The sequence below is a fragment of the Myiozetetes cayanensis genome, unplaced genomic scaffold (genome assembly GCF_022539395.1).
Source record: "Myiozetetes cayanensis isolate MyiCay16 unplaced genomic scaffold, myiCay2020 scf7, whole genome shotgun sequence".
Lineage (NCBI taxonomy): Eukaryota > Metazoa > Chordata > Aves > Passeriformes > Tyrannidae > Myiozetetes > Myiozetetes cayanensis.
In genome coordinates, this window is record NW_026087964.1 from 5,646,176 (window position 1) to 5,670,733 (window position 24,558).

At 43.9% G+C, this 24,558-nt stretch overlaps 2 protein-coding genes and 1 long non-coding RNA gene across 4 annotated transcripts in view; 2 read left to right on the plus strand and 1 right to left on the minus strand.

Annotated features, from left to right (window-relative positions):
* CFAP99 (cilia and flagella associated protein 99) overlaps positions 1-3,143 on the plus strand; it is a 52,173-nt gene extending 49,030 nt beyond the window's left edge. For both annotated transcript variants that reach the window (XM_050338540.1, XM_050338541.1), the window contains exons 15-16: positions 1,926-2,088; positions 2,694-3,143. In XM_050338540.1, coding sequence (XP_050194497.1) covers positions 1,926-2,088; positions 2,694-2,861 — 331 coding nt within the window. In that variant the 3' untranslated portion in view covers positions 2,862-3,143. The remainder of the gene's footprint in view (positions 1-1,925; positions 2,089-2,693) is intronic.
* On the minus strand, positions 1,853-6,294 carry LOC126652026 (uncharacterized). Its single transcript, XR_007631856.1, has 3 exons — positions 6,215-6,294; positions 2,435-2,723; positions 1,853-1,992 (listed from the first exon to the last, which is right to left on the minus strand). It is a non-coding gene; the product is annotated as an uncharacterized LOC126652026 (long non-coding RNA).
* Positions 6,295-6,470: 176 nt separating this feature from the next.
* On the plus strand, positions 6,471-24,345 carry RNF4 (ring finger protein 4). The gene is made up of 9 exons (XM_050338462.1): positions 6,471-6,602; positions 7,105-7,255; positions 11,878-12,041; positions 12,505-12,625; positions 13,374-13,453; positions 14,765-14,774; positions 18,851-19,010; positions 21,152-21,200; positions 21,543-24,345. The coding sequence occupies exons 1-9, from the start codon at positions 6,471-6,473 to the stop codon at positions 21,690-21,692; spliced, it is 1,017 nt and encodes a 338-aa protein (XP_050194419.1). The 3' UTR covers positions 21,693-24,345.
* The last annotated feature ends 213 nt before the right edge of the window (positions 24,346-24,558 follow it).

Sequence of the window (24,558 nt, forward strand, 5' to 3'; positions counted from 1 at the left end):
TCTAGAAGAGGACTGAATATTACTCTGGGGATAAGGAACTATTTACAATGTTAATACAGAAGCAGCTGCTGCTGCTTCATGATGTTAAACCTCTTGCTGTATTTCCTTTAGTTGTATTTACAAGAATCTGGATTTGCATGTAAGGCAAGGTTTTGTTGTTTATTCCCACTGACAAGATTTAATGATCAAGTATTTACATAAAACCTTACTGTTATGTTCTCCTATATCCTTTGGAATGCAATGGCTTGATACAGTGCAAGTAGAAATAAATCACGTTCTCAATTAGATTAAGTGATAGTACATAATTTTCAGATGTACAGAATAGTGTTAAAAATTGATCTCAGTGTAGCAGAGTATATCACAGTATTAAGGAGGATAAGGAAACGTTATCCTAACCACACAGCATGACACAAGAAGCAGGGAGGTTCAGGAAGTGTCTCAGGAAAGCAGCTGGAAATGAGAAGCCAAGCTAAACTGTGCAGCTGATTTGGAGTTCAGTCACATTTTAGAATGTAAGAGAGGTCATTGCTCCCCCTCATCCACTCCCTGAGGATTTTGGGCCCTCTAGTCCAGAATGGCTGCTCTGAAGAAAATCTGCTGTCATGGAGAGTTTCCTGTTAGCAAAGATGAAGTAACAAGGCAGGTAAAAGCCATCTCTCCCAAGATGAAAGAAGTGTTTGGATCCCTGGAGTCTTGATATAGACACTTTTTTAAGGCAAATTGGTGGATTTAGCATCAGAAGGAACTTCTTCCTTCTTCCCCATCTGCCAGCTTCTTGAGGAGAGTGTGTCTTATACTGAAAACACTTGATGTAAGACCCAAGATACAAGGGTAGAGTTCAGTTGTAAAACACTGATTTCCAAGAGGCACCTTGTCTGTGAAACTGGTCCTGCCACTGGCAAAATGACAGTTACAGAATCAGCTGGACAATGCCCTGGTGCACTCTGCTCTGGGTCATTTGGAGTCTTTATCTGGTTTCCAATAAAAGCAATTGTAATGTTGCGCCACTGCACTATATAAAAGGACCTTTTATAAACTATCCCTGCCAGCTGCATCAGATCTAACCTGGTTATACCCTATATAATTATGTGCATTCTTTGGAAGATCTGACACTTCCTTTAGCTCTGAATTTGGCCAGAGAATCACAGCTGATCATGACATAATAATAACTCTACCATTTGGTCATACTAAGCCAAATTCAAGTGCAATGTTGAATAAAAGAAAAATGAAAAAAGTGAGTCTCTATGTAACATGGTGCAACCTGCATGAAGAATTTGTGAGTAATTTGTGCCAGTTGTGTGAAAGTAAGCAAAACCAGATCAAATGTAAATTCCAGAGGACAGAAAAGTGGCTACAACAGAAGGGGAGAAAAAGACTGTCCAGTAACCTCTCTCTTATGCTTTACTTTTATGCTGCACATGCTGCTATCAATTTATGCTCACCTAGAGCAACTAACCTTAATTAATACATCACCATCCCAGAGATTCTGTATCTGGGCATTGGGATTACACGGAAAAGAGTATCTTTCATTTGCCAAGGAATACAGCGATCAGGATGAATACTAATGATCATATAAGGAAAACTCCAAAGTTCTTACAAGCAAAGTGCTGCAGTATTATCCCAGGTTTTGCACGCGTTTTTTTCTAAAGAATATCATGTCAAGCTTGAAGTACTTCAGATATTGTCATCATGGCATCCTGTGGGAAAAAATTATTCTATATGGTTTAGTAATGCTGTGGTGAAAACAACAAGAGGCAAGTTGCAAATACCACAGGCAAGTTATATGATTTACATCTGTTTTGAGTCTAGCTGGTTCCCAGAAGCAAGAGCAAATTCATTATTATCAAGATAATATATGCTCAGATGGATTTATTCTGTGGAATGATATTATTTTGCCTTCTCATTGCTTCTTTTTGATTTTTCAGGCAAGAAGAAAAGAAATTGAAGTCCCAGTCTGGTGAAAGGCCCGTGAAAGACGAACGCATTTTAAACCTGCAGAGGAAGATTGTAGAGAAAAAAATGGAGCGTAAAAAGCAAGCAGGACTCCTAAAGATTATCCCCCAGAAAACCAGCATCGTGCCAAGCAAGGTCTGGTTATTACATAAGGAGAAAAGCTCTGCAATAGACCTGCTGTTCACAGACCTTTGCTCAACTGCCAGCACTGGCAAGGGGGGCAGAGGCAGATGGTGCCACGCATGACTGGCAATAGCAAAACCCCGCTTCCTGCACAGGCACAGTTTCTCCAGCCGTGGCCTTGACCTCACCTTCTTGTCACACGTTCTGCCACCACGGAGCAGGGCTCACCCATTCTACACCTGCCATCCCACTCTTATTATCCCATCAGGACAGCACCTTACCCCCTGTCTCTAACTCTTGTCTTTCCCAGCTTCCCATCACACACACCCCATCCCAAACTGGGATTGCCCCCTCTCACCTGGGGTATGTTACAGTTCATCATTCCCATGGTTTTGTGGAGTGTTGCAGCTGTGTTTAAGTCATCTTAAACTGGGCAAGCCGCTCAGGTTACCTTTCTGTTCATCACACACCTACTTCGATGTTGACAAGTTTCCCAATCATGTTAGAAAACACACCGTGTTGTCAGGCAGCAGGATCAGGTAGAATTTCAGTGTGTCCTCTGAAGAGGAGGCCACTGTATCATCTGCAGTCTGATCATCTGTGTGTCTTTCCTGCAGGATTCTTCGCAAGGGAACCATTGGAGAGAACTGGAAGAGATTCGGGAAAGACAGTTCAAGCTCCTTCAACATGGCTTCATGGCCAGAGAGGCAGCTCAGAAAAGGGCTGCCTGTGTGGCTGCAAGAATTGGAACCACAACCTATATACTGCGCTCTGATGTACAATAAAATACACTTGGGATCAATTCAGGCCTGCTGGAAATCTCCCAGTGTACCTGGGAGAGGTACAAGGTTGAGTGATTCTTTATTTCACCTTTTCAGTGTGATTAGAAAAATGTAGGTCTTACAGGCACAATAGAATAAAAATGGGTGTGTTTCTTTATAATTTTATTTTGTATATTATTTTATAATTATGTAATGAATAATTACAATATAATGATTTTTTTCTGCTATAATCAAAAGCTTTAAGAAACTGAAACCTTATCATCAGAGATCCTACAAGCAGAATGGCAAATACCTGGGTAAGAATATTGAGACCTGTGTTTCTGTTATTGTGTAGTATGCCATGGTTTGCTACACTCACCTTCCAAAAGGATAAGAATGAGGGCAAAGCCCAAGGAACATTTGTTTACATATGCATTTTTTCAGAAGGCATGGTCAGCCCAAGGTTCTAACACGTCTTCTTACATGACAGTAGCTGTGTGTAAGAGGATCACCAGTTTCAACACTGGTTTTAGAGGATGAGGGAAAGTCTGTTTAGAAGGTTTAGGTGATGTGATAGCCTCCAAGAGTCAGTGTCTGTATTCAGTGACCCAGGCAGACCATCCCTCTGTTTGCAGATGTAAATCTCTTCATTATTTAAACAGTGGAAGGAGAACATAACATTGTTTGATCCCTTTAGGGAGCTGCTTCTGGAAAAACTCGAAGTTCTGTTACTCACTTAGAAGATAATTTGCCCTCTATGACAATTTCTATACTGTGTAAAACAGCCTTTAGATCACAAGACTTATCCAGGCACAAAGCCAAGGAGGATATAAATTGGAATTAAAATCTGCACAGCAGTAAGACTATGTAATGTATTTCCATTTTAACTCAATGCCAGTTACTAAGTGTTTAATTATGGCTATTGCAAATATTTAAATTGACGGAGACTGTCACTGACATTAGAGTCAGGCAGCTGCTTCTAATGCTCTCACAACACTGCATTTCTCACTTTTCAGTGCAGGAAGTCTAATGGAATTCTTTTGTTGCCATCTAGCTGTGAAGAACATTTCCACAACCCTCAAGTTGATGAAATGTGTTGTATTTTTCACTCGAAGTAAATGCTGTAGTAGTCCACAGAAGCAAAGCAAGTAGGGCTCATGCTCCACAGCAAGAGTTAAGGAACACAGGTGAGTGAAAAGAAGGAATCATAGATACAGAACTACAGAGAAAAGGGAACTATGACACCATGTCAAGTGAGGGATTGTAATACCTTTAAATGACAAACCCTTGGTGGCAGGGAGTTTGTCTTCCCTCGTGGTTGTTCAGCACTGTTTTGCGCTGTGTGCCAGAGCAACAAAACTAAGTGGTGACTCAAACACCTTGATTTTCCAGAAGCCAGCAATTAACAGCTGACAGTCACAGTCCAGGGTGTTGCATAGCTGAATAGTTCTTCTTCAACTTTTTCAAGAGAATTTAAAAGTGCAGGAAAAAAGCATCACTAAGGAGATAGGGAAGTCATGTAGAAATTTCAAAACCCCATCATACTGCAGGCTTCTTCCCCTGTGATTTTGGAGCAAGTTTTCAAAATTTTTACTGAATTGCAATCAAGCTGATTCATAACTATTTCCTTCTCCATATTTTCCCTGCTCTCAAATGAAAGGACTGAGGAATAAAGGAATCTCAATAATCCAGCTGTGGAATTTTTACCTTCAGAAGTCACAAATAGCCCTATTGCTGCTTTAGGATCTGATGCATAAAGTTATCTGCAGATTCAATGTTTTGAGGAATATAAAAGAATGTATGTTGAAGAAAATAACAATACATTCCTATTTTTGTATCAATATATTCCACATTTTCATATCCATATAGGCTACTGATTTTTCAGTGAAGGCAGGTTTTGCAACAGAATACGCAGAACAACATAAAAAATACCACCTTCCTCCTGACAAAAGCATATAACTTGATGTTGGACACAGCAGATCCTATTCAGAACCACTTGGGCCCTGCCCTCTAGAGCACCTTCTCTAATATTCCTGTTCCAGCAGTTTGGGGTACACCAAAACCTGAGGTGACCCGGTGCAGAGCCATCAAAGGCCTGCAAGGTGGGACTTGTTAGTGCTGTATTACAAAAGCAGCTGTAATGCCCTTGGAGCCAGGTGAGCTTTGAAAGCCACACAGCTACCCCCAGACTGCTGCCTGGTGTCTGTGGCAGGGACTAGCCACCACCTGGCTCTTCCACTCACAGATAATTGAGCGCAGTGCCTCAACACAGGTGGATGAATAATTCATGATTCATTCATTTACACATTTGTCGCACTGTTTGCAGCCAAGAGGATGAGCTGAAGTGAACAAGGCTGACTCTGAAATCATCTATAAAAACAAGACCACCAAATAACTGAAGTTTCACCTGTCTGATCACAGCGACAGACACACTGAGAAACATTTCTTGTGCCAAAAGCAGCACAGTCCAGAAACCTCTCATTCCAGTGTAAAAGGCTTCATATGCCATTCTGGTGTAACGAGGTGTAACGAAGCCCGGGTGACCTGAGGAACATCGGGGTTTTGCCCTGTGATAAGCACCAGACACAGGGTGCTCACCACTCACGTAACATGCTTGCTGCTGGGCAGCTTTTGGCTCCCTCTCCCACATCAGCCCCAGTAACACGACTGCCAGGTCAGGTAATGCAACCTGCCCTAGAGAACGTGATGTTTTCTCTCAGAGAAACAGATGTTTTCTTATTTAAATGAAACCAAAGACACAGAGACAGTTATGTTGGAACTGCAAGCAAAAAAAAATACCCAGTACAGATCTCCAGCACTTTTCACCCAGGGAAGAAGAGAAGTCACCAGGGAAAGCCACAAAGAGCCCAATGGCTGGGCAGTAAGAAAGCAGGGAAGGACAGATGGTCCTTGCATTAAGGTAAATCAGCTGTGAAAAACCCTTATTGATGGTGAGGGGAGGGCGCAGAAACACCTCACTATTGTTTATAATGAGCTGGATCTGAAGTAATTATGCCACGGGCAACAGGTAACTATCTCCCACGTTGATGGCTCTGATGAATTTTGCTCCGCGTGTTGGAAACACCCTGAGAAAAATACTTTCTTCCCAGAAGGGGTGATCAGACACTGGAAGGGGCTGCCCAGGGAGGTGGTGGAGGCACCGTGGCTGGAGGTGTTTAAGGACAGACTGGACAAGGCACTCAGTGCCACGGTCTCATTGACGAGGCGGTGCTCGGTCACAGGTTGGCCTCGATGACCTCAGAGGTCTTTCCCAACCTCACTGATTCTGTCACTCTGTGAAACGGTTCCAGAGCACTGGCGGGTCGGGGGGGCGGGGAGGGGGATGAGGGGCACCCCAGAGCTCACACACACCCTACCTCCAGGTACAACAGCACCGCAGAACACAGCAAAAGCGCGGTCAGGGCCGAACTAACACGGGGACCAAGGAGAGCTTTCGAGGGACAGCGACAAGGGACAGCGGGCCCAAACAGCCCCGCACAGGCCGCACGCCCGCGCCGAACTACAACTCCCAGCACACCCCGCGGCCGGAGGGGAGGCGGGGCCGTCGGTCAGCCCTCTCTGATTGACGTGCTCGCGGACCACTCGGCGGGGCGCGGGGCCACGGACCCGCCAATGGCGGGCGGGAGGGGGCGGGCGCTGCCGTGCGCGCTGCGGGCCGGCGCTGAGGCGAGCGCGGCGGGCCGGGGGCTCGGCCGGGGCAGAGCGGCGGCGCTGGGCCCGTTCCGCCCGCCGGAGAGCCCGGGGGCAGGTGAGGGGGGGAAGGGGAGGGAAAAGGGAGGGAAAAGGGAGAGGGAGCGGGAAAGGGAGCGGGAAAGGGAAAGAGGAAGGGGAAGAGGAAGCGGAAGAGGAAGCAGCCGTTCCCGGCCGCGGCGGGGGCGCGGGGGCGATGCGGGCGTTCCCGGCGGCGCGGGGCTGGGCCGGCGCCGCTCCAGCCGGGGACGGTGCCCGCAGCCCTGGCCCGGGCGCGGCCCTGCCCGGGAGCCGCGTGTTGGGCCCGCTCCCCCCAGCAGGGCTTCGGGGGGCTCTGGGGCCGTGAGCGGCGCTGCCCGGGAGGCGCGGGGCGGCCCCGCCGCTCCTGCCCTGCCCGGCCGGACCGAGGTGCGGGCACGGCGCTTCTGCCCCCGTGAAGGGGGGCCGACCCACCTTCTTCCCGGCAAGGTGGGTCTCCTCTCCCACGGAGGAGCCGAAGGGGCTCAGTGGATGTAGCTGCGTGAAGTTGTCGCTCTCCCCCCATTTGGTGTGACAGCAGGAGGAGGAGGGTGGGGTGTTTCTCTGCTGCCTCAGCGCCCCCCTTCTACACTTCGACTACAGGATGTGGAAAGACTCAACTGTTTTTGCTTTCCTTTCTTCTCTATCTGATGAAAGTAAGCTGTGGCCTCTCAGAGAAACTTGTGCAAGTAAGAGTAGTGAGGAGCTTTTCTTCTGGGCATTGCCCGTCTTTCTTTGCTGTTTCTGAAACAGAACATCTGACCGATGGAAAGGCTTGGCGTGGTCTGTTCTGTGGGTGTTTTGCTGTTTTGTTTTTCTTAGGCTGCTCCTGAACATGCCATACCCGTCTGTAGATGCAGCTGCCTGCTCCAAGCAGGCAGGCTGGTGTATCTCTGGTTGGCTGGTTATCTCTCATGTTGCTGTGTTTACAGTGCCTCTCACCCAGCTTTTGTAGTGTGGGAGCGTTTGACCTAATTTGGGTAACACGTAATAGGCTCCTGTTTCCACTGAAGTTGCTGTACTGCATCTGAAAAAAGGGGAGCACCTTTAAAGGTGCTGGAAGTGCAGGAATAGGAAGCTCTGTAAAAGTGAAATGTCAGATTAGTGTTCTCTGTGATAAAAAACCATAAAAATTAGCACTTTGTGTGTCTTGGCATGTGTGTCTTCTGGCCACGGAAACTTTGTTATGCAGCTGTATCTTTCATACAGTGTTTTCTGTTGTTAGGAGTACAAAGAGACATTTTGGGTAGAAATGAGAAGCAAAGTCTTAAAGGCATAGGGTATCACCTTTTGACATACTTAGTGTATGCTGGTTTTGTCAGCTGTGCCTTACACATTCCCAAGGTTTGGATTGACATTATTGCTTCCTTCAAGTAGGTACTTCAGTGTATTTGTTGTGTTTAGGATGATTATGAACTAAAGTCTTGTTTGTGTTAGTCAGACATGGGGAAAATATCTATTTCTTGCTCAAGACAATTTGCCTCAATTCACGCTAAGGACATGGGAGACCAAGCCTTTGTTTTCAGAGTGGTGCAAAAAAGTTTACAGTTTATGTTGTCTAGAGAATCGATTATTTTTGAATGGTAATTCAAACATGTTTAATTAGGTCAACCTGAACTCAGTGAAAATGTTGTTTTCTTGTGGAGGAAAAAATGTAATAGGAGACTTAAATGAGGAGTAGGGCTAGTTACCACTGCTGTTATAAATATTCTTATTTTAAATGGCTTGACCTTTATTTTTCTCAAGTATCTACCTGTACAGAGAAAGGTTAGTGAATATAGCCTTTAAAATGCTGTTTGTTGTGAGGTCAACACTGCTTAAGTCCCTGGGAGAGCTAAATGACAGGAACAATAACTGCATGCGCAGAGCTCTGCCTGTGAGGGGAAGGGGAGTGGCTTTTTCTGGTACTGTTATCATCCTGCAGCAGTGCAATGAAAAGTACATAAAAGTTTAAAGTATTTATTGGCTTGCTAAGTTGATCTGCTAAGTTTTCACTTAGAAAAAAAAAAAAAAAAAGGTCCAGCTGGAGCTGTGAGTTAGTGAGGTCATTGGATGTGTAGGGGTTGAGAGGAACAGGGTAACTCTCTGTATCACCCACTCTGGGGAGTCTTGGTGCTGTGTGGTTCCACAGTGGCTGCTGGAAGAGGAGTGTGCAGGCCTTATCATTTAACTTGTCCTCTCCAGTTCTGTGTAACAAATTGTGTTATTAAATTGAGTGGTCCTGATGTTTTGAAAATTGTAAGGCATTCTTACTCATGAGTGTATCTGTAAATGAGCAATATGCTCACCTCTGCTCCTGTGCATTACTAGACTTGCCCTGTGGTGTATTTCCTGTGCGTTGCTAGGCTCGATCTGGGGTGTATTTCAAGAGGTAAGCTTTGCTTTATTTTCAGTAGGCATTCTTACAGTTCAGGTAGTTAATGTTTAATGAAGTTTCCCAAGTAAGCCAAGAACATGTGGAAATCTGTAGTTCCACAGAAGAGGTTTGTTCTTGCAAAACAGAAGTTTTGCTGCATCATGAGACTACTTCCGTAGTCTTAATAAGTTCCAATAGCCTGGTTTTCATTATAAACGTGACTCTCCTGAGATGTGTCATGTTGATACTGATGAACCTGCCTATGATGATTTATTTTGAGGTGGTTTTACAATGATGAGCTTCCTCTATGGGTATAATTTTCAACTCTCTTCTTCAGAAGCAGCTTTTGAAGAGGTTAAGATTTGAGCCATTGCAGGGAGAACATTTGTGCTTCATATGTAGTCTCTGCATTAATTACAAAGAAAGCCTACTGTTGGTGTTGGAAGATGCTGAAAATTAAACCATGTAAATAGCAATGGTGCTCTCTGTCAGTTCAGTCAAAAAGTGGTTCTGTCTGCTGTTGCCACTGAGGTCTGATACTAGATCCTCTGAGATATTTCATAGTAATCCTGTAAATAATCTGTTCCTTGATATCTTGTTAAAGAAGTATGTGGATATTTAAAGTGAGTGGGGTGGTCCTAGCACAGTGGGTCTTCTATTGTGTATTACTTTGGTTTTCTTTTCACCATAACTTGAAAATGTAAGTTTGTTTGTTGGTTGGCTTCATTTTTTCTTCTGTTTTAGCCCTTCTTTGGCATTTAAGCCATTTGTGGCCAAAGAGAATCTGTGCAGTGTTTTTTGTTTGGAGTCATCCCAGGTGTTCTCCTCATGGTTTTAACCTTTTCTAAAGATACTCTGTCCACAAACCATTGCGCTGTGTTGTATTCAGAATTAAATCCTGACAGCACCAGGTCTTGGGAAACCTTCTGGGTGTTTTATATCCAAACTCGTGCTGCCTGGTGAATACAGTGGACTTCTTTCTTGCTGTCTTTATCGGTGCAGATATGTCAGTGTATCAGGTTGCTCTGAAAGGTTCTGTTTTAAAACAGTTCTAAGAACCTGTAATTAAAAATAAGCTTATATAAGGTTAATTTCTTTATAAACCTCAGGTGTGTGGACCAACTAACATTTCCCAGCTTTTTGAGGTCTCAAGTATTTTTTCCAATTCTGTATCTGAGGAAAATCAAGGAAAATGTCTCCTGACTTTCTTGATAAAATAAAACCTCTAAAGAATCTGAAGTCCTAACTCCTTAATGTACATTATGTGTTGCTCTCTCTTGTTCCTTTTGCTGTGTGCGGAAAACTACTTTGCCCAAATTATTTTTCATTTAATTTGTACCTGGTTGATAAAGATGGTAGCTTGTCTTTCAGCAATTAGTTTAAAACATGTGCCAGGCTTAGGGATGACTCTCTCCCCTGCCCCTATCCCTCATCCCCTGTGCTGTGTCCTCCTCCTCTACCTCTCTCTTCCCCTTGTCTCCTTAAACCTCCAAACCTGTGAATAATAATTGTATGGATCTAGGAACTCCTATAGCACAAAGAAAATGTGCTCACAGAAAGTCCTGATGCTCTTTTGGGTTTGGGTTTTTTTGTAGGAGTGCATTGTTAGGCATGGTCTTGTTTTAAAAGTTCTTGTCTTCTATCCCAGAAACTCAGTAAAGTGAGTCAAATAGGTTCTTCCCAAGAATGTTGGTAAGGTTGGCAGAAAAGCTTTCTTTCTTAACAAGTGAAATGGAATCTAGACCTTAAGAACAGGGTGAAGTGTTCAAAGAGAGCTCACACTACCTGGACACAGAATGTTGTGGAAAGGAATACGCAGGTGAGTCCTGCACAAAGTCAGTTCCTTCCCAACTTTCTCTGAGCCTCAGTCTTTAACATCCCAGGTGAGACAGAAAAACTGTGCATGCCAGTTTAGATTCCTAAAAGGAACTGGTTACTGGATAGGTTCGTGGTAGGAGGGGGTGTTACACATAACAGTTCTGAAAATGAGATACACTGTGACCAGACTCTGCCTGTGGACTCACTGAGCATTAATCTGGCATGTAGTAAATGATTCAACTGGGGAGGGAGAGGGGGAAGACATGGTGTCTTTAATTGTGGCTTTTGTGCCAGTTTTAAAATGAAAAAATGTGAGAAAATTGCTAAGTGGTGTGTTGCTTAAAACTATACATAAATGTGTCTCTGGGCTTAGTAATAAGCTCAGGAAGACAATTCAGCAATTCTTATTTAACATAATTGGTTTTTTTCCTGGTCCCTCCATGGTCTCCCCTCACGCCTTCCCCCAGCTCCTCATTGTTTGTTGGACCGTGGTAATTGTGCCACAGCTGAGCTCTGAGATGGGATCTTCAGTCTCATCAGTTACTTCAGCCCTGTCAGTTACTCAGAGCTGCTTTTGTGCTTCTCACCTGTCCCCCTTGGCAGGTAGCTGGGCACACACACCTGCAGGCACCAGAGCAGCTACGGTGAACTCCTCTTCTCCTGCACATCAGCAAGTCTTTTGAAACCGAAATTTCTCTGCTCCACTTGCTTTAGATTCATCTCAAGCTCTTTGGCTCCCAGCTGTTGGAATCTGAAGGGGGGTTGGAGAAGAGAAGTGCTCATCTGGAGTTTTTGGTTCTCTGAAGATGGCTGTTTATGACACAAATCCCAGTGATTCCTGCCCACAGACATTGCCTCAAGAGTCAGTCAGCTGCTTTTCAGTTCAATGTCATTGGGATTCCTTCGTATTCTTGTAGTTTGATGTCAAATTCACTTATTCTGGTGTTTAGTTAATGGGTAAGAATGACTGAGGCTTCAGGCTCAGCTGCAGGTGTCTGAGGCTCAAATACTGAACTCGGGGACTTCCCTCCCCTCTGGCTTTGGGCAGAAACTGGTGACTCGAGAATGGGAATCTTGGAGTGGGACTACTGAAGAGAACAAGCATTGCAGATAGGTAATCTCTCTTCTCTTTGATAGGTTTGGAAGAACATCGTTCTCTGACCCTGAGAAATCTGGACTTTTTGTCAGTGACCTACTTAAAGGAATCCAAGGAATTTACAGTTTTAGCTTCCTTGCCATTACGTTTTTGTTGTGTGTGCCTCTTGTTCGGTGGTTTTAGATCAAGAAACACTATGAGCACAGTAAGTATTTTGCTACTCAATGCAATCCTGATTCTTGAAATATGTTTTCCTTGGTACTTCTGAGAATTATTTTAAGAGTTTGTAGCTAATACAGAGGAACATAAGTATAATAAATCTTCATGTAACTTTATGTTCAGTGGTAATGAAGACTTTGGATCTCTCTAGGTGCTAGCAGTAGTTCAGAAATGCTTACAATGTGAGCAAAAACCTGATAAATTGTGAACTAGTCTTCTCATTTCCAAACCATCATGGATAGGCTTTTTCTTGGTGAGGCAACCGGTAAGAGATCTGGGGTGATGTCATTTCCTTGATGCCGTGCATTCAGGTAGGAATAACCCATACCACCATTCAGTGAATACTACAGCTATTCCAGTGTCCTTGTGGGCTTTGGTTGGTGGTGCAAAATTGAGGGCCACTTTAATATTGCTCCTACAGAAAATGCTAAGTCTTTGTTCTCTCTTAGACTCAACGAAAGCGCCGTGGAGGAGCAGTTAATTCTAGGCAAGCTCGAAAAAGAAGCAGGCTTATGGCTTCTACTGCAGAAATGGCATCAGAAGCAGAGCCAATAGAACTTGAAGAAAGTGGTAAGCTTTCTTTTGAACTTGGGAGGAACTGAAACTGCTTCTGGAGGGTTGGTGTTCAACTGAATGTGTGTTTTGGCCTAGAAAATGTTAGTTTTTAGGCCCTTTACTGTAGAGGAAGGGAAACCTAGTATGGAAGCACCTAGTATGGCATCTTGAAATAACAAGCGTACTGACAACTTGGTTTGGTTTAGTACTGAGCTACAGTACATTTACCACCAGTGATAGAGAAGTTGCATAGGAAGGGCCCTCAAAAGCTGCTCAGACATCTGGAAGTCTACTCAGATGAGCTGGGAGTCACTCACTGCAGCTGCCACTACAGAGAGTGGCAAACTAAGTTTGGGAAATCCTGGGTTTGAAGAAGATAAGAAAAACTCTGCCATTAGTTGTGCCCCATTTAAAGGGAACATGTGCAACATGGTACTTTAAAGTTATTATTTTTTTTCCGTGTGATGAACATTCTGCTGTGTCAGATGAATTGTCTGTTGCTGTGTGCCTCCCACAAGCTGTTATTATCCAACAGAACTGTGTGAGGAGCTCAGCTGCCGTTCCCCTTGCATTGCAGCTTGCAGAAGACAGGGCAGGTAATGCTCTCTGTGGACTGCTGAGGGCAAAACTTGAGTGAAATGTTGGACACATTCCTGTAGAGAAAACAGACAGGACACGGTTGAATCTCAGCCTGTTGTACAGTGGCAGACAATTTTACTGCTCTGCAATCTCTGATCTTGATTTCTAACATTCTGTTTTTCAGCTGGTGAAGAAGTAGTAGATCTCACATGTGAATCTTCAGATCCCGTAGTCGTTGATCTAACTCACAATGATTCCGTCGTGGTAAGCAGTGAATAGCACACTTATCTAAATCTTGTAGTCAAATTAGTTTCCTCTTGTGCTCCCTCATAGAATCTGACTTTAAGTTCAAAGTTGACTTGTTGGTGCACAGAAGCCCTGTGATACAGATAACACAGAAGCTGCTCTGGAGGTGCACTTGGCAGATAGTGATAGGATAATATAAAATACCTTTTTGCCCTAGAACCCCGCGTGAATATGTATCAGTCATGAGCAGTGTAACATTAAGAGATAGTTGAAGCTTTTCCAGATATATCAAAGATAGAATCGTAGAATGGTTCAGGTTGAAAAGAACCTCTAAGATGATGGAGTCCCAACTATTCACCCAGCACCAACAAGTCCACAACTAAACCATGTCCCTAAGCATCTACATGTCTCTGAAATACTTCCAGGGATGGGGACTCAAGCACTGCCCTAGGCAGCCTCTTCCAGTGCTTGACAACCCTTTTGGTGAAGAAATTTTTCAAATATCCCTAGTGATTTAAAGAAAAACCAAGGGAGAGAAGAGTAAGCCTTTGACTTACATGAAGTGTTTAGCAGCATTGGCTTGAGGTACTCCTGTCAGAGATGCCAAGCACAACTTCAGCTGACTGGGGGCTAAACCTGTTGATCTCATTACTCTAACAAGTCTTAAAAAAAACCTACTTTTTTTTTCCTTTACTGCTGTTTTGAAAGCTTCAATCCAGCCAGCAGTGTGGTTTATCCTCTCAGCTTTGGGATGCCACTGCTGCTCTGATGCAAATCAGAAACAAGCAGCAGGAATAGCATGCGGTTGCTTCTTGGTGGGGTTGTTCTGAGCCTTTGCAAAGGAAATGCCTCAGATTTTGCAATTGCATTGCCCCTGCTCCGGTTCCACCAAAGACAACAGTGGGTTGGGGGTTATTTTTTTTTCCTTCAGCAGCTGCTCTCATATGAAGCATTTATGGACATCACTGCTGAATCAGCCTGTTTGGGGAGAAAGAGGGAAAGAATCACCTCCAGCCTGAGACCGTAAATCAGGGAACTGAAATGGGGGAGCAGGAGGAGGGGGTCAGGTGGTTCATAAGCTGCCACTATTTCTACCCCATTGGAGCAGCAGGAGCAGAACCGTCAGCATCCACTTGGTTGTTTGGAGAGCAGCAGTTGATATACCACTTTTAACATTCTTAATCAAAACAAGAGCAATAGCCAACCATTCTTAGCTTGTTTTGTTGTAACTGCTTTGCTTAACTGGTGTTTTTTGTGTAATACCAGGGGTGCAGAACAAAGTCTAATTGTATTTTGTTTTCTCTTCTTTCCCATATGTATCGATGCAAGATTGTTGAAGGTGAGTGGACGTTTTAAAATTGGTAATGGAATTGCCCTAAACGTAATTATTATTTTTGTTTACCTTTTCGAATGAGCTCGAGCAGCATGAATTAAAAATGCATTTAGGAAAAGGCAGAGGACATTGCTAAAGCATCCAGCTGGTGTCTTAAGGGAATGAATCCAGTCTGTGTTTGATAGTCACTATCAGAGCTTGTAGAAACTACCTGAAATAAAATACATCAAAGCTGTTCCAATTGCTTCTTACTTTCCAAAAACAGAATTTCTTTAAGCCCCAAGTTGACCATAATTTTAATTAGCACTGGAATATCAGCTTTGAATAAAAATGAAAATGTCAAAAGATTTGTTTAACCTGTATCACAGTGAAGGAACTTAAGGAGAAAGTGATTTGTGGTCATAGTATTCAGTTTCATTATCTAGTCTAACATGCTTCAAATTTTGTAGAAAGAAGTATTAACAAGTGTGAAGTTGGGTTTTTTTCTACTTTAGGTGTTAAAATAGTTACAGGTCTAAAGAAGTTAATCCTTTATATCTGTCAACCTTGTTCTGATTATATTATTGGACATGCATTAGTATGTTGTCAGCTGCTTACCTGGAATGTAATCCTTTCTGTGCTCTGAATGAAGCAAGAGCAAGTGAAAAATACCGACATTAAAAGTTGTAGCTGAACACTTGTAGGCAGGAAGGGACATTATTTTGTGACTCTTTATGTCATTTTAATTGATTAGTACTTGATTATTGTTACATGGACACTGGAGTTGCAGAGATACTTGACTTCAGTCTTCTCTCTTTGTTCTCACACAGCAACTGTTGCAGTTCCTCACCATAGGATTGTAGCAGTTTCTGTCAGTAGGGATTGGGAAAGGTATCTTCCTTTTACAGGGGAAATTGATTCACAGGTCATGTAAATACATGAAACATATGACACTGAGAATCTTTAAGGTCACGTTTTAGCCGTTTGTAGGGTGAAGAGTGCAAGTGTTTTCTGTCAGTATGTAACAAAATACTCACAATGTCTGGACGTGTTCAGCCTTAATATTTAGGAATGAAAAACCCAAGTTAAGAGTAAAATCAGCAGCCCAGCTCAAGTGCATGTACACCAATGCACACAGCATGGGCAACAAACAGGAGAAGCTGGAAGCCATCATCAACAGGAAAGCTGTGACATAGCTGCCATCACAGAAACCTGGTGGGATGATTTGCATGACTGGAGCTCTGCCATGGATGGCTACAAGCTCTTCAGAAGGCACAGGCAGGGTAGGAGAGGCGGAGGGGTGGCTCTACATGTTAGAGAGTCCCTTGACTCTGTACAACTTGAGGTCACCAACGATAAGGTTGAGTGTTTGTGGATCAGAATCAGAGGGAAGGCCAACAAGGCTGACATCCTAATGGGAGTCTGTTATAGACCACCCAACCAGGATGATGAAGGGGATGAATTATTCTACAAGCAGCCAGCAGATGTCTCAAAATCGCCAGCCCTTGTTCTTGTGGGCGACTTCAACCTGCCGGATACCTGCTGGGAGCTCAACATGGCAGAGAAGAGGCAGTCTAAGAGATTCCTCGAGTGTATAGAGGATAATTTCCTGCTCCAGCTGGTAAATGAACCTACCAGGGGTGGGGCCCCACTAGACCTGTTGTTTACAAACAGAGAGGGGCTGGTGGGAGATGTACTGGTCGGAGGCTGTCTGGGGCAGAGTGACCATGAAATAATGGAGTTTGCAATACTCAGGGATACAAGGAAGGCCACCAATAAAACCTCCACACTGGACTTCCAGAGGGCAGATTTTGACCTGTTCAGAAGACTGGTCCAGAGCATACCCTGGGAAAAAACCCTTGAAAACAAGGGGGTGCAGGAGGGATGGGCATGCTTCAAGAAGGAAGTCTTGAGTGCACAGGAACAGGCTGTACCACTGTGCCAAAAGGCAAACCGGCAGGGTAGACCACCAGCTTGGTTGAACAGGGAGATCCTGAAGGAAATTAGGGATAAAAAGAGAGCTTACAGACTATGGAAAATAGGACTGGCTACTCAGGATGAGTTTAGGAGTATAACTAGGTCATGCAGAAAGAAAATTAGAGAGACAAAAGCGCAATTTGAAGTCAATTTGGCTACTTCTGTTAAGGATAACAAAAATGCTTCTATAAATACATTATTAACAAAAGGAGGGGCAAGGAAAACCTCCATTCCTTGTTGGACTTGGGGGGGAACGTAGTTGACAGGGATGAGGAGAAGGCTGAGGTACTTAACACCTACTTTGCCTCAGTATTCACCAGTAGGACAGGTGGCCCTCAGGACAACTGTCCTCTGGAGCTGGTAGACAGGGACAGGAAGCCAAATAGCCCCCCTCTATTCCAGGAGGAAATAGTCAGTGACTTACTGAGCCACCTGGATCCACACAAGTCCATGGGACCAGATGGGATCCATCCTAGGGTGATGAAAGAGCTGGCATAAGAGCTCGCCAAGCCGCTCTCCATCATTTACCAACAGTCCTGGCTCTCCGGGGAGGTCCCAGACGATTGGAAGTTGGCAAATGTCACGCCAATCTACAAAAAGGGCTGCAAGGAGGACCCGGGAAACTCCAGGCCTGTCAGCCTGACCTCAGTGCCTGGCAAGGTTATGGAGCAGATCATCCTGAGTGCAATCACACAGCACCTACAGGATGGACGAGGGATCAGAGCCAGCCAGCACGGGTTTAGGAGGAGCAGGTCCTGTCTGACCAACCTGATCTCCTTTTACGATCAGGTGACTCACCTGGCGGATGAGGGGAAGGCTGTGGATGTGTCCATCTGGACTTCAGCAAAGCCTTTGACACTGTCTCCCATAATATACTCCTGGAAAAGCTGGCAGCCCATGGCTTGGACAGGGGCACTCTGTGCTGGGTTAAGAACTGGCTGGAAGGCCCAGAGAGTGCTGGTGAACGGGGCTGCATCCAGCTGGCAGCCAGTCACAAGTGGTGTCCCCCAGGGATCAGTGCTGGGCCCAGTCCTGTTAAACATCTTTATCAATGATTTAGATGAGGGGATTGAGTCCATCATCAGCAAATTTGCAGATGACACCAAGCTGGCAGGGAGTGTCAATCAGGTGGAAGGCAGGAGGGCTCTGCAGAGGGACCTGGATAGGCTGGAGAGCTGGGCTGATTCCAGCGGGATGAAGTTCAACAAGGCCAAGTGCCGGGTCCTGCACTTTGGCCACAACAACCCCTGCAGCGCTACAGGCTGGGCACAGAGTGGCTGGAGAGCAGCCAGGTGGAAAGGGATCTGGGGGTGCTGATCGACAGGAAGCTGAACATGAGCCAGAGTGTGCCCAGGGGGCCAAGAAGGCCAATGGCATCCTGGCCTGCATCAGGAACAGTGTGGCAGCAGGAGCAGGGCAGTGATCCTTCCCCTGTACTCAGCACTGGTGAGGCCACACCTTGAGTATTGTGTCCAGTTCTGGGCCCCTCAGTTCAGGAAGGACATCGAGGTGCTGGAGCAGGCCCAGAGAAGAGCAACCAGGCTGGTGAAGGGACTTGAGCACAAGTCCTATGAGGAGAGGCTGAGGGAGCTGGGGTTGTTTAGTCTGGAGAAGAGGAGGCTCAGGGGTGACCTCATCACTCTCTACAACTCCCTGACAGGAGGTTGTAGCCAGGTGGGGGTCGGTCTCTTCTCCCAGGCAATCAGCAGCAGGACAAGAGGGCACGGGCTTAAGCTCTTAAGGGGAGGTTTAGGCTGGATATTAGAAAGTTCTTTACAGAGAGTGATCAGGCATTGGAATGGCCTGCCCAGAGAGGTGGTGGATTCCCTGTCCCTGGAGGTTTTTAAGACGATGCTGGATGTGGCACTGAGTGCCATGATCTGAGTAATCACAGTGGGGTTGGATCAAGGGTTGGACTTGATGATCTCGGAGGTCTCTTCCAACCCAGTTAATTCTATGATTGTATGATTCTATGAAACTAGTTTGTTTAAGGTTGCTTTTAAACCAGCTGAGTGTGGTCCATTTAAAATAGGAACCCTTACAGTCTATTTCTAATCTCTCATTTCAAGGATAGTTCCAGGGAGAGAGATATAATAGTAGAGCTAACTTAAAAAATTAAATTGCAGAGAATCAACGACAAAGGAGAAATCTTAGAAGCCAGCGACAGTCGGACAGCTGCGTACTGAGTAGCGATGATGAAGATGAAACAAGAGATAATGATGTCTATGTGACTGAAAAAGTGTCTCGAGAACTGGGACCACTGGAAGGGGAAACTGAAAGCTCTAAGTACGTATGCCTCATGACCTACCAAACATTGAGTTGTGCCTCTTTTGATGCAGACAAGACTGACTTGTATTGCCATTGTCTTTGAGACCTTCACTTACTCAGTTCCCTCTTTCAATAAGTACAACATCCCGTGTTGCATGATGATCAAATGATACCATTTACACTTCAGGATGAAAAGCCAGCCCAAGACAGGTGTACAAGTTTGTATACAGCCCTAAAGATGAGTGTAGGAGTATGGCAAGGAAGGGGGATTAGTCACAGACCATAGCTCACAATGTATTGCATTTGCTTTTTATACAAAGCTCTAGTAGTTATGTTAGATATGGAAATACTTTTGCTAGTGTTAATGAGGTTTGATATCACAAGACAGGCAGGCAGTAGCCTGGCAGATTCCAGTAAAAACGCTTCTGCATTCTCATGCTTGTTTTGCACTCTGTGCCAGTTGCTGCCTTTCTCCAAGCAGGAGCCATCCTGCCCAAGGTATCCTTGCAAGGCAACTGTGGAGGTTGTGCTCTTATGGCCAGTTCTTGTTCTATCTCAGGGATGTTATGAAGCCCTGGTATGTCTGTATGTGAGATAAGGATCTTGCTGTTTCAGTCAGTAAAGACTCCCATTCTGCAGAGAAATAGTAAAGTCCTGCTGTAATGTGTTAGACTAATTAAGAGAACTTGGGTTTTCTGTGACTAGGGAAGACAAAGAATTATTATACAACAATAAATTTTATACAACAAAGAATTGTTGTATAAACTTTTTTTGAAGTGGTTCTTTGGAGGGAGAAAAGTACAGGATTTAATGAAACTGGTTTGCTTTGAGCCTTTTGGATTACTGAAAGGCAATGTGGGAGAGAACTTGAGTTTGGAACTTCTGGGTGTGAGATCATAACTATGCCATTGAAAGGGCCTATACTGTTCTAAATCATAGTGCATTTTGATGGTGGATTCATAGATGTTTAAGTTTTGGTTGTTAAGTATTTCAGAGAGCAAATCCCACTAATTGGATAATACAAAAAAATATTAGTTTGTTTCTTCAGCCTCAAGCTTCTCTGCTAAAGAACTGTGCCTTCCTGCTTTGTGTAGGTGAGGCTGAAAGAATTCACTGCTGCAGCATTTAACACTGACTAAAGGGTCCTCCCTGGTGCTGGAGATTACCAGAGCCATCTGCAGTGTTAAACTGTAGTGTTGGACTCCTCTTCCTTCTAAGAAGATTATCATTCATTATGATTTGTTACTGAGATGCTATTACAGCTGCTGCCTAAAGAATTTGAGGAGTAAAAATGGGAGAATTAGTGGAGTTAGATTTTGTAGGTGAAACAAGGGGGTAGGTGTTAGTAGGATTCCCTGCTTGAATTTAGGCTATCTCATGCTTTCTATTCCTCTATAAATAATAAATTACAAACTGTGCTTTAGCATAAGTGGTGACATAAGAAAGCCAAGTGTTTAAGGTAGAGGTCTGAAAGTTTAAAATAGATATTAGTTTGTAAAGAAAAGCAGCAGGAAGCTCTTTCTGATAGAGAATATTATTTAGCACTTGGGCTAGGACATGTTCCTTAGGCAGCTGAGCTGTGTCCCTTGGCAAGTATGTGTACAATAGAGCTGTCCCGAAGGCAGCAGAGGGACGTCTGTAAGCACAGCTGGGTAACAGCCACCGAGTCGGTCTTTCCTTTTGGAAGTAGAAATTTGTTTTTCAGTATCTCCTGATTTCATGTTCCTGCCCTCCATTTTACGAGGAGGAGTTCCTGGAATGTATGTGTTGCTAAATTCGAACAGGGGATGTTTGAATTTCTGACAGCCTCTTCCCTTTCTAGAATGACTTGTTTCCAAGGCACAGGTAGATGCTTTAGTTTCAGAGCTCTTACTGATGTTGTTGGTGGCCGTACCTATGGTGCACAGTGCTAGAGACTGCTGTCACTGACTGCATCTTCCCCCTAGTGAAAACCTTTCCCTTAGGACAGGGAGACCCGAACTCCTCCTTACATGCCACAAACTGAGGGAGCTAAAGATACGCATGGATCCTCAAAAGCAATGTGTCACGGCTGGTCTGCGCTCGGATGGTGACGGGACATTGTGTGTGTCGGGAACCCTCGACACGCAGTGAGATTAATGGCTGCATGTTCTTTCTTGTTGTGTTCTCTCTGCCACAAGGCCGTCTGGTACTGTTAGCTGTCCCATTTGCATGGATGTCTACTCAGAGGTAAGAGTCCACATGCTGTCATCCTTTCTGTCTTGTGGGAGGGAGAACGGGGCAGAGGGGGAGCTGCACAACTCAGTTGGCCTGTTTGGGATGTTGCAGAGATCTGACTTGAAGCACAGAGCTTGCTTTGAAGCTCATACTAACTTGTCACTCCAAGTCACTTCTTGGTGGTGTGGATAGAGGGAGAAACCTTTGCCAGGATGGCACTGAAAGATCTTTCGGTTCCATATTATAAGAGTAAAAGACTATTCCAGATATCCAAGTCCTGTTTGCCTGGTGGCAGGAGACCAGCAAAGTTGAATTCTTTACTTCCAGTGTCTGTTGTGGTTTTCTTTCTTCCAGATTGTGCAAAGTGGACGACTGATTGTGTCAACAAAATGTGGCCATGTCTTCTGCAGTCAGTGCCTCCGTGATTCCCTTAGGAATGCCAACTCTTGCCCAACCTGCAGGAAGAAACTCACTCACAGACAATATCATCCCATTTATATATGAGTACTTTTACTTCTCAGGACAGTCTCAACTGGATTTTGGGGGAAAATGTCATGTTTTCAATGCTCCGAAGATTTAAAGAGCAACAGGTTGTGCACAAATCCAAATAAAACTGGTGTTTTTTTTTTCTTTTGGAGAACAACTTATATGTATCTAGACAACTTTTTATTATGGTCCAAACTGCTTCTTATGTTCCTTGTTATAATCTTTTATCAATGACTGTCTATAAACTAGACCAGCAGCCTAGACCAGGAAGGAAGCAGTTAATCAATTTTCTTCTACTTTTTCTAATGCTAAAATGAGGGGGCCTGAATATTTTGGTTTTTTCTTACTCTATAAATTATTTCCACCATCACATATAGATATGGAATAGTTTCCTTTTCAGAAGACAGATTAGCAATTTACCATTTAATTACACTTTTGTTTTCGTCCTGTAAGAAGCTCACGACTCTTTACTTTCCTGCATGTCGTCTTTGCCCAAGTAGAGTAAGTTCTGTACTGGTGGGTTGTGTTTTCATAAACAAGTCTTAAACTGACAATGAAGGTTATGCAATAAAATAACCTGCTGTTGAACAACAGTCAGGTGTTTTGAGCAGAAGGCTTGAACATGTAGATGTTTTTATGAACTCCATGAGATCTAAAGTACATAGAAATGTTGCAACAGGTACAATGCGAAAATACTTCTTTGACTGTTTTAACTGCCAAGAATTCCTGTATTTGAATCCAAACATTGAATTTATTTTTAACAGGATGAGGTGGTCTTTTGGGTTTACTGCTGTGCTGTAACACTCTCTCCTAATAACTAATGAGAATATAGACTTCTCTAGCTTCCTAGTGATGATCCTCTTGTCAGCTGAATACCAAACTACCTACAGATCTTCTTACTGTATCAGCTGTTCCCTGTTTAATGCTTTGAGTGTGTTTGCTTTGCTGTTCTGTCTGGTTGTTACACTGATGTCTGCCTGGTTGTAGCCTAGTGCCTAGGATTGAAAATTAAATAACGGTACTGCCGTGGATTTAGGAAGTGGAGGCTTTAAAAGGTGTTTGGTAGCAATGTTAACTTGACAGCTTTTTGAGAGAGAAGTTTAATCACTCTTTGCCCTGAGGATTGTCCAGCTTTCTTGAAATGTTATTTTTAAAAAGAAGAGAAGGTGGGTATATGTCCTAGGAGAGAGAATTCCTCTATTTCAGAAGGCAGGAATATACCAGTTTACTCGCTGTTATCGAGTCACTTTTTTTTTTTTCACCCCAGAACTGAGTTCTAAATGTCTGCTTCAAGCCTGTTACTAAATGTGCAAGCTGATGTAGAGTCCTAGCTGAGCTGATACAAACAGGTTTATGTAGACAAGATGATTAAAATCAGTGTTTTATGATCCGCATTTGCAGTAGGTGTATCTGTGAAAAAGTCGAGAGTTAACCTTGGACACCTTTTGGCAGTTGGTTGATTATGGAAACCATTATAAGAACCATTCTGCGCCCTGGTGCAGCACAACTGTGTTAACACTGGTATTTCTTGTGTCTTTGCTAACCTGTCCTAGAGATCTGTAGGAAACCTTTAATTAAAGCAGCTCTTCCAATTAGCTGTTTCAAGGTCTCTCTTGAAGTTTGCAACCCAAAGTAAAGTTGATTTGTTTATTCTTTTTAAATGAGGATGTTTAGAGATGTTTCTGGATATAGTAATACAGAGTTTTGTTCTGCAAAGGCTGTCTGAAGAAATGCAGTTTCTTCTCCCCTCTGGTTTGAAGTAGCTTTGTTTCAGCACTGTCAGCAGGAGTGTGCAGTTCCTGCATTGTGGCAGTAGGGTGACTCCTGCAGAGTTACACACATTCAGTTCCTTTGTGCTCCCACTGGTAATATAAACTACAGGCAAGGACTACAGCTGTCTTAGGGTAGTGTGGTGACAGTGATGGCTGCATTTGTGTCCCAAAAAGCAGACAGGCAATGCTTAAAGCATTAACTGTGTGAAGAGAAGAAACCCAACATTAAAACAGTCAAGACCCTTAAGGGTCACAGAAACAGCTTTCTCCAACTAGCTTAAGAAACAAATAATACTAAATTATGGCCAGTTTTCCTTGGGTGACTGTTCTATGAGAGGAACAATCAGAAGAGGATTTAAGGGATTCCTTCTGGGGATGAGTGTGAGTTCCTTAACCGTGCATCTTTCACAGTGTACTAGCCATAGCCTAAATGACTTTGCACAACTCCCTCCATGTAAATAACACTTTACAGTTAGTGTCTCCATAAATAGATCTGACTGAAATTTAGATATCATAAACTATAAAATAACAAGAGAAAACATTTTTAGCTTTTGTGTACCCTGTGAAGTGCCACAAATCTTGCGCATCTCAAAATGGATATTATGCCTCAGTAAGCAGAAAAAATAGGAAATTCATTACATGCTTTCTTTTTAGGGGAAAAAAAAGAAAAAAAATCTGAACATACTTGAGTTCCAGTAATGTTTTGCATTGGCAAGAACTCATAGATAATGGAAAAAAAGTCTTTATATTATGTAGATGTCTGTCTTGTTGTATATAGTTCATTTTTTCCTGTATTTAATTGTATTCAAGTCTGTCTGCCCATCTGTGTTGGACTCTGCTGGTAAGCAAAGGGTTCTCATAACAGGTGGAAATAAAACTCTTGGTTTGATCAATCATAAGGACTTGTTCTTCTCATCATGCTGTAGTTATTGAATTGGGGGAAACCATCCTGAAGAGCCAAGCCTTTTAGGTGCTGGGGCCAGCGTGTGTAGTGTGGGCGAAGGAGAAAGGCGCTGCCTGGGGTGGGACTGGAGGGATGCAGGCATGAGAGGGTGTCTCAGTTTAAATGAGACAAGGGTCTTTTGCTGAGGATGGGTTAGGAGAAAAGGCAC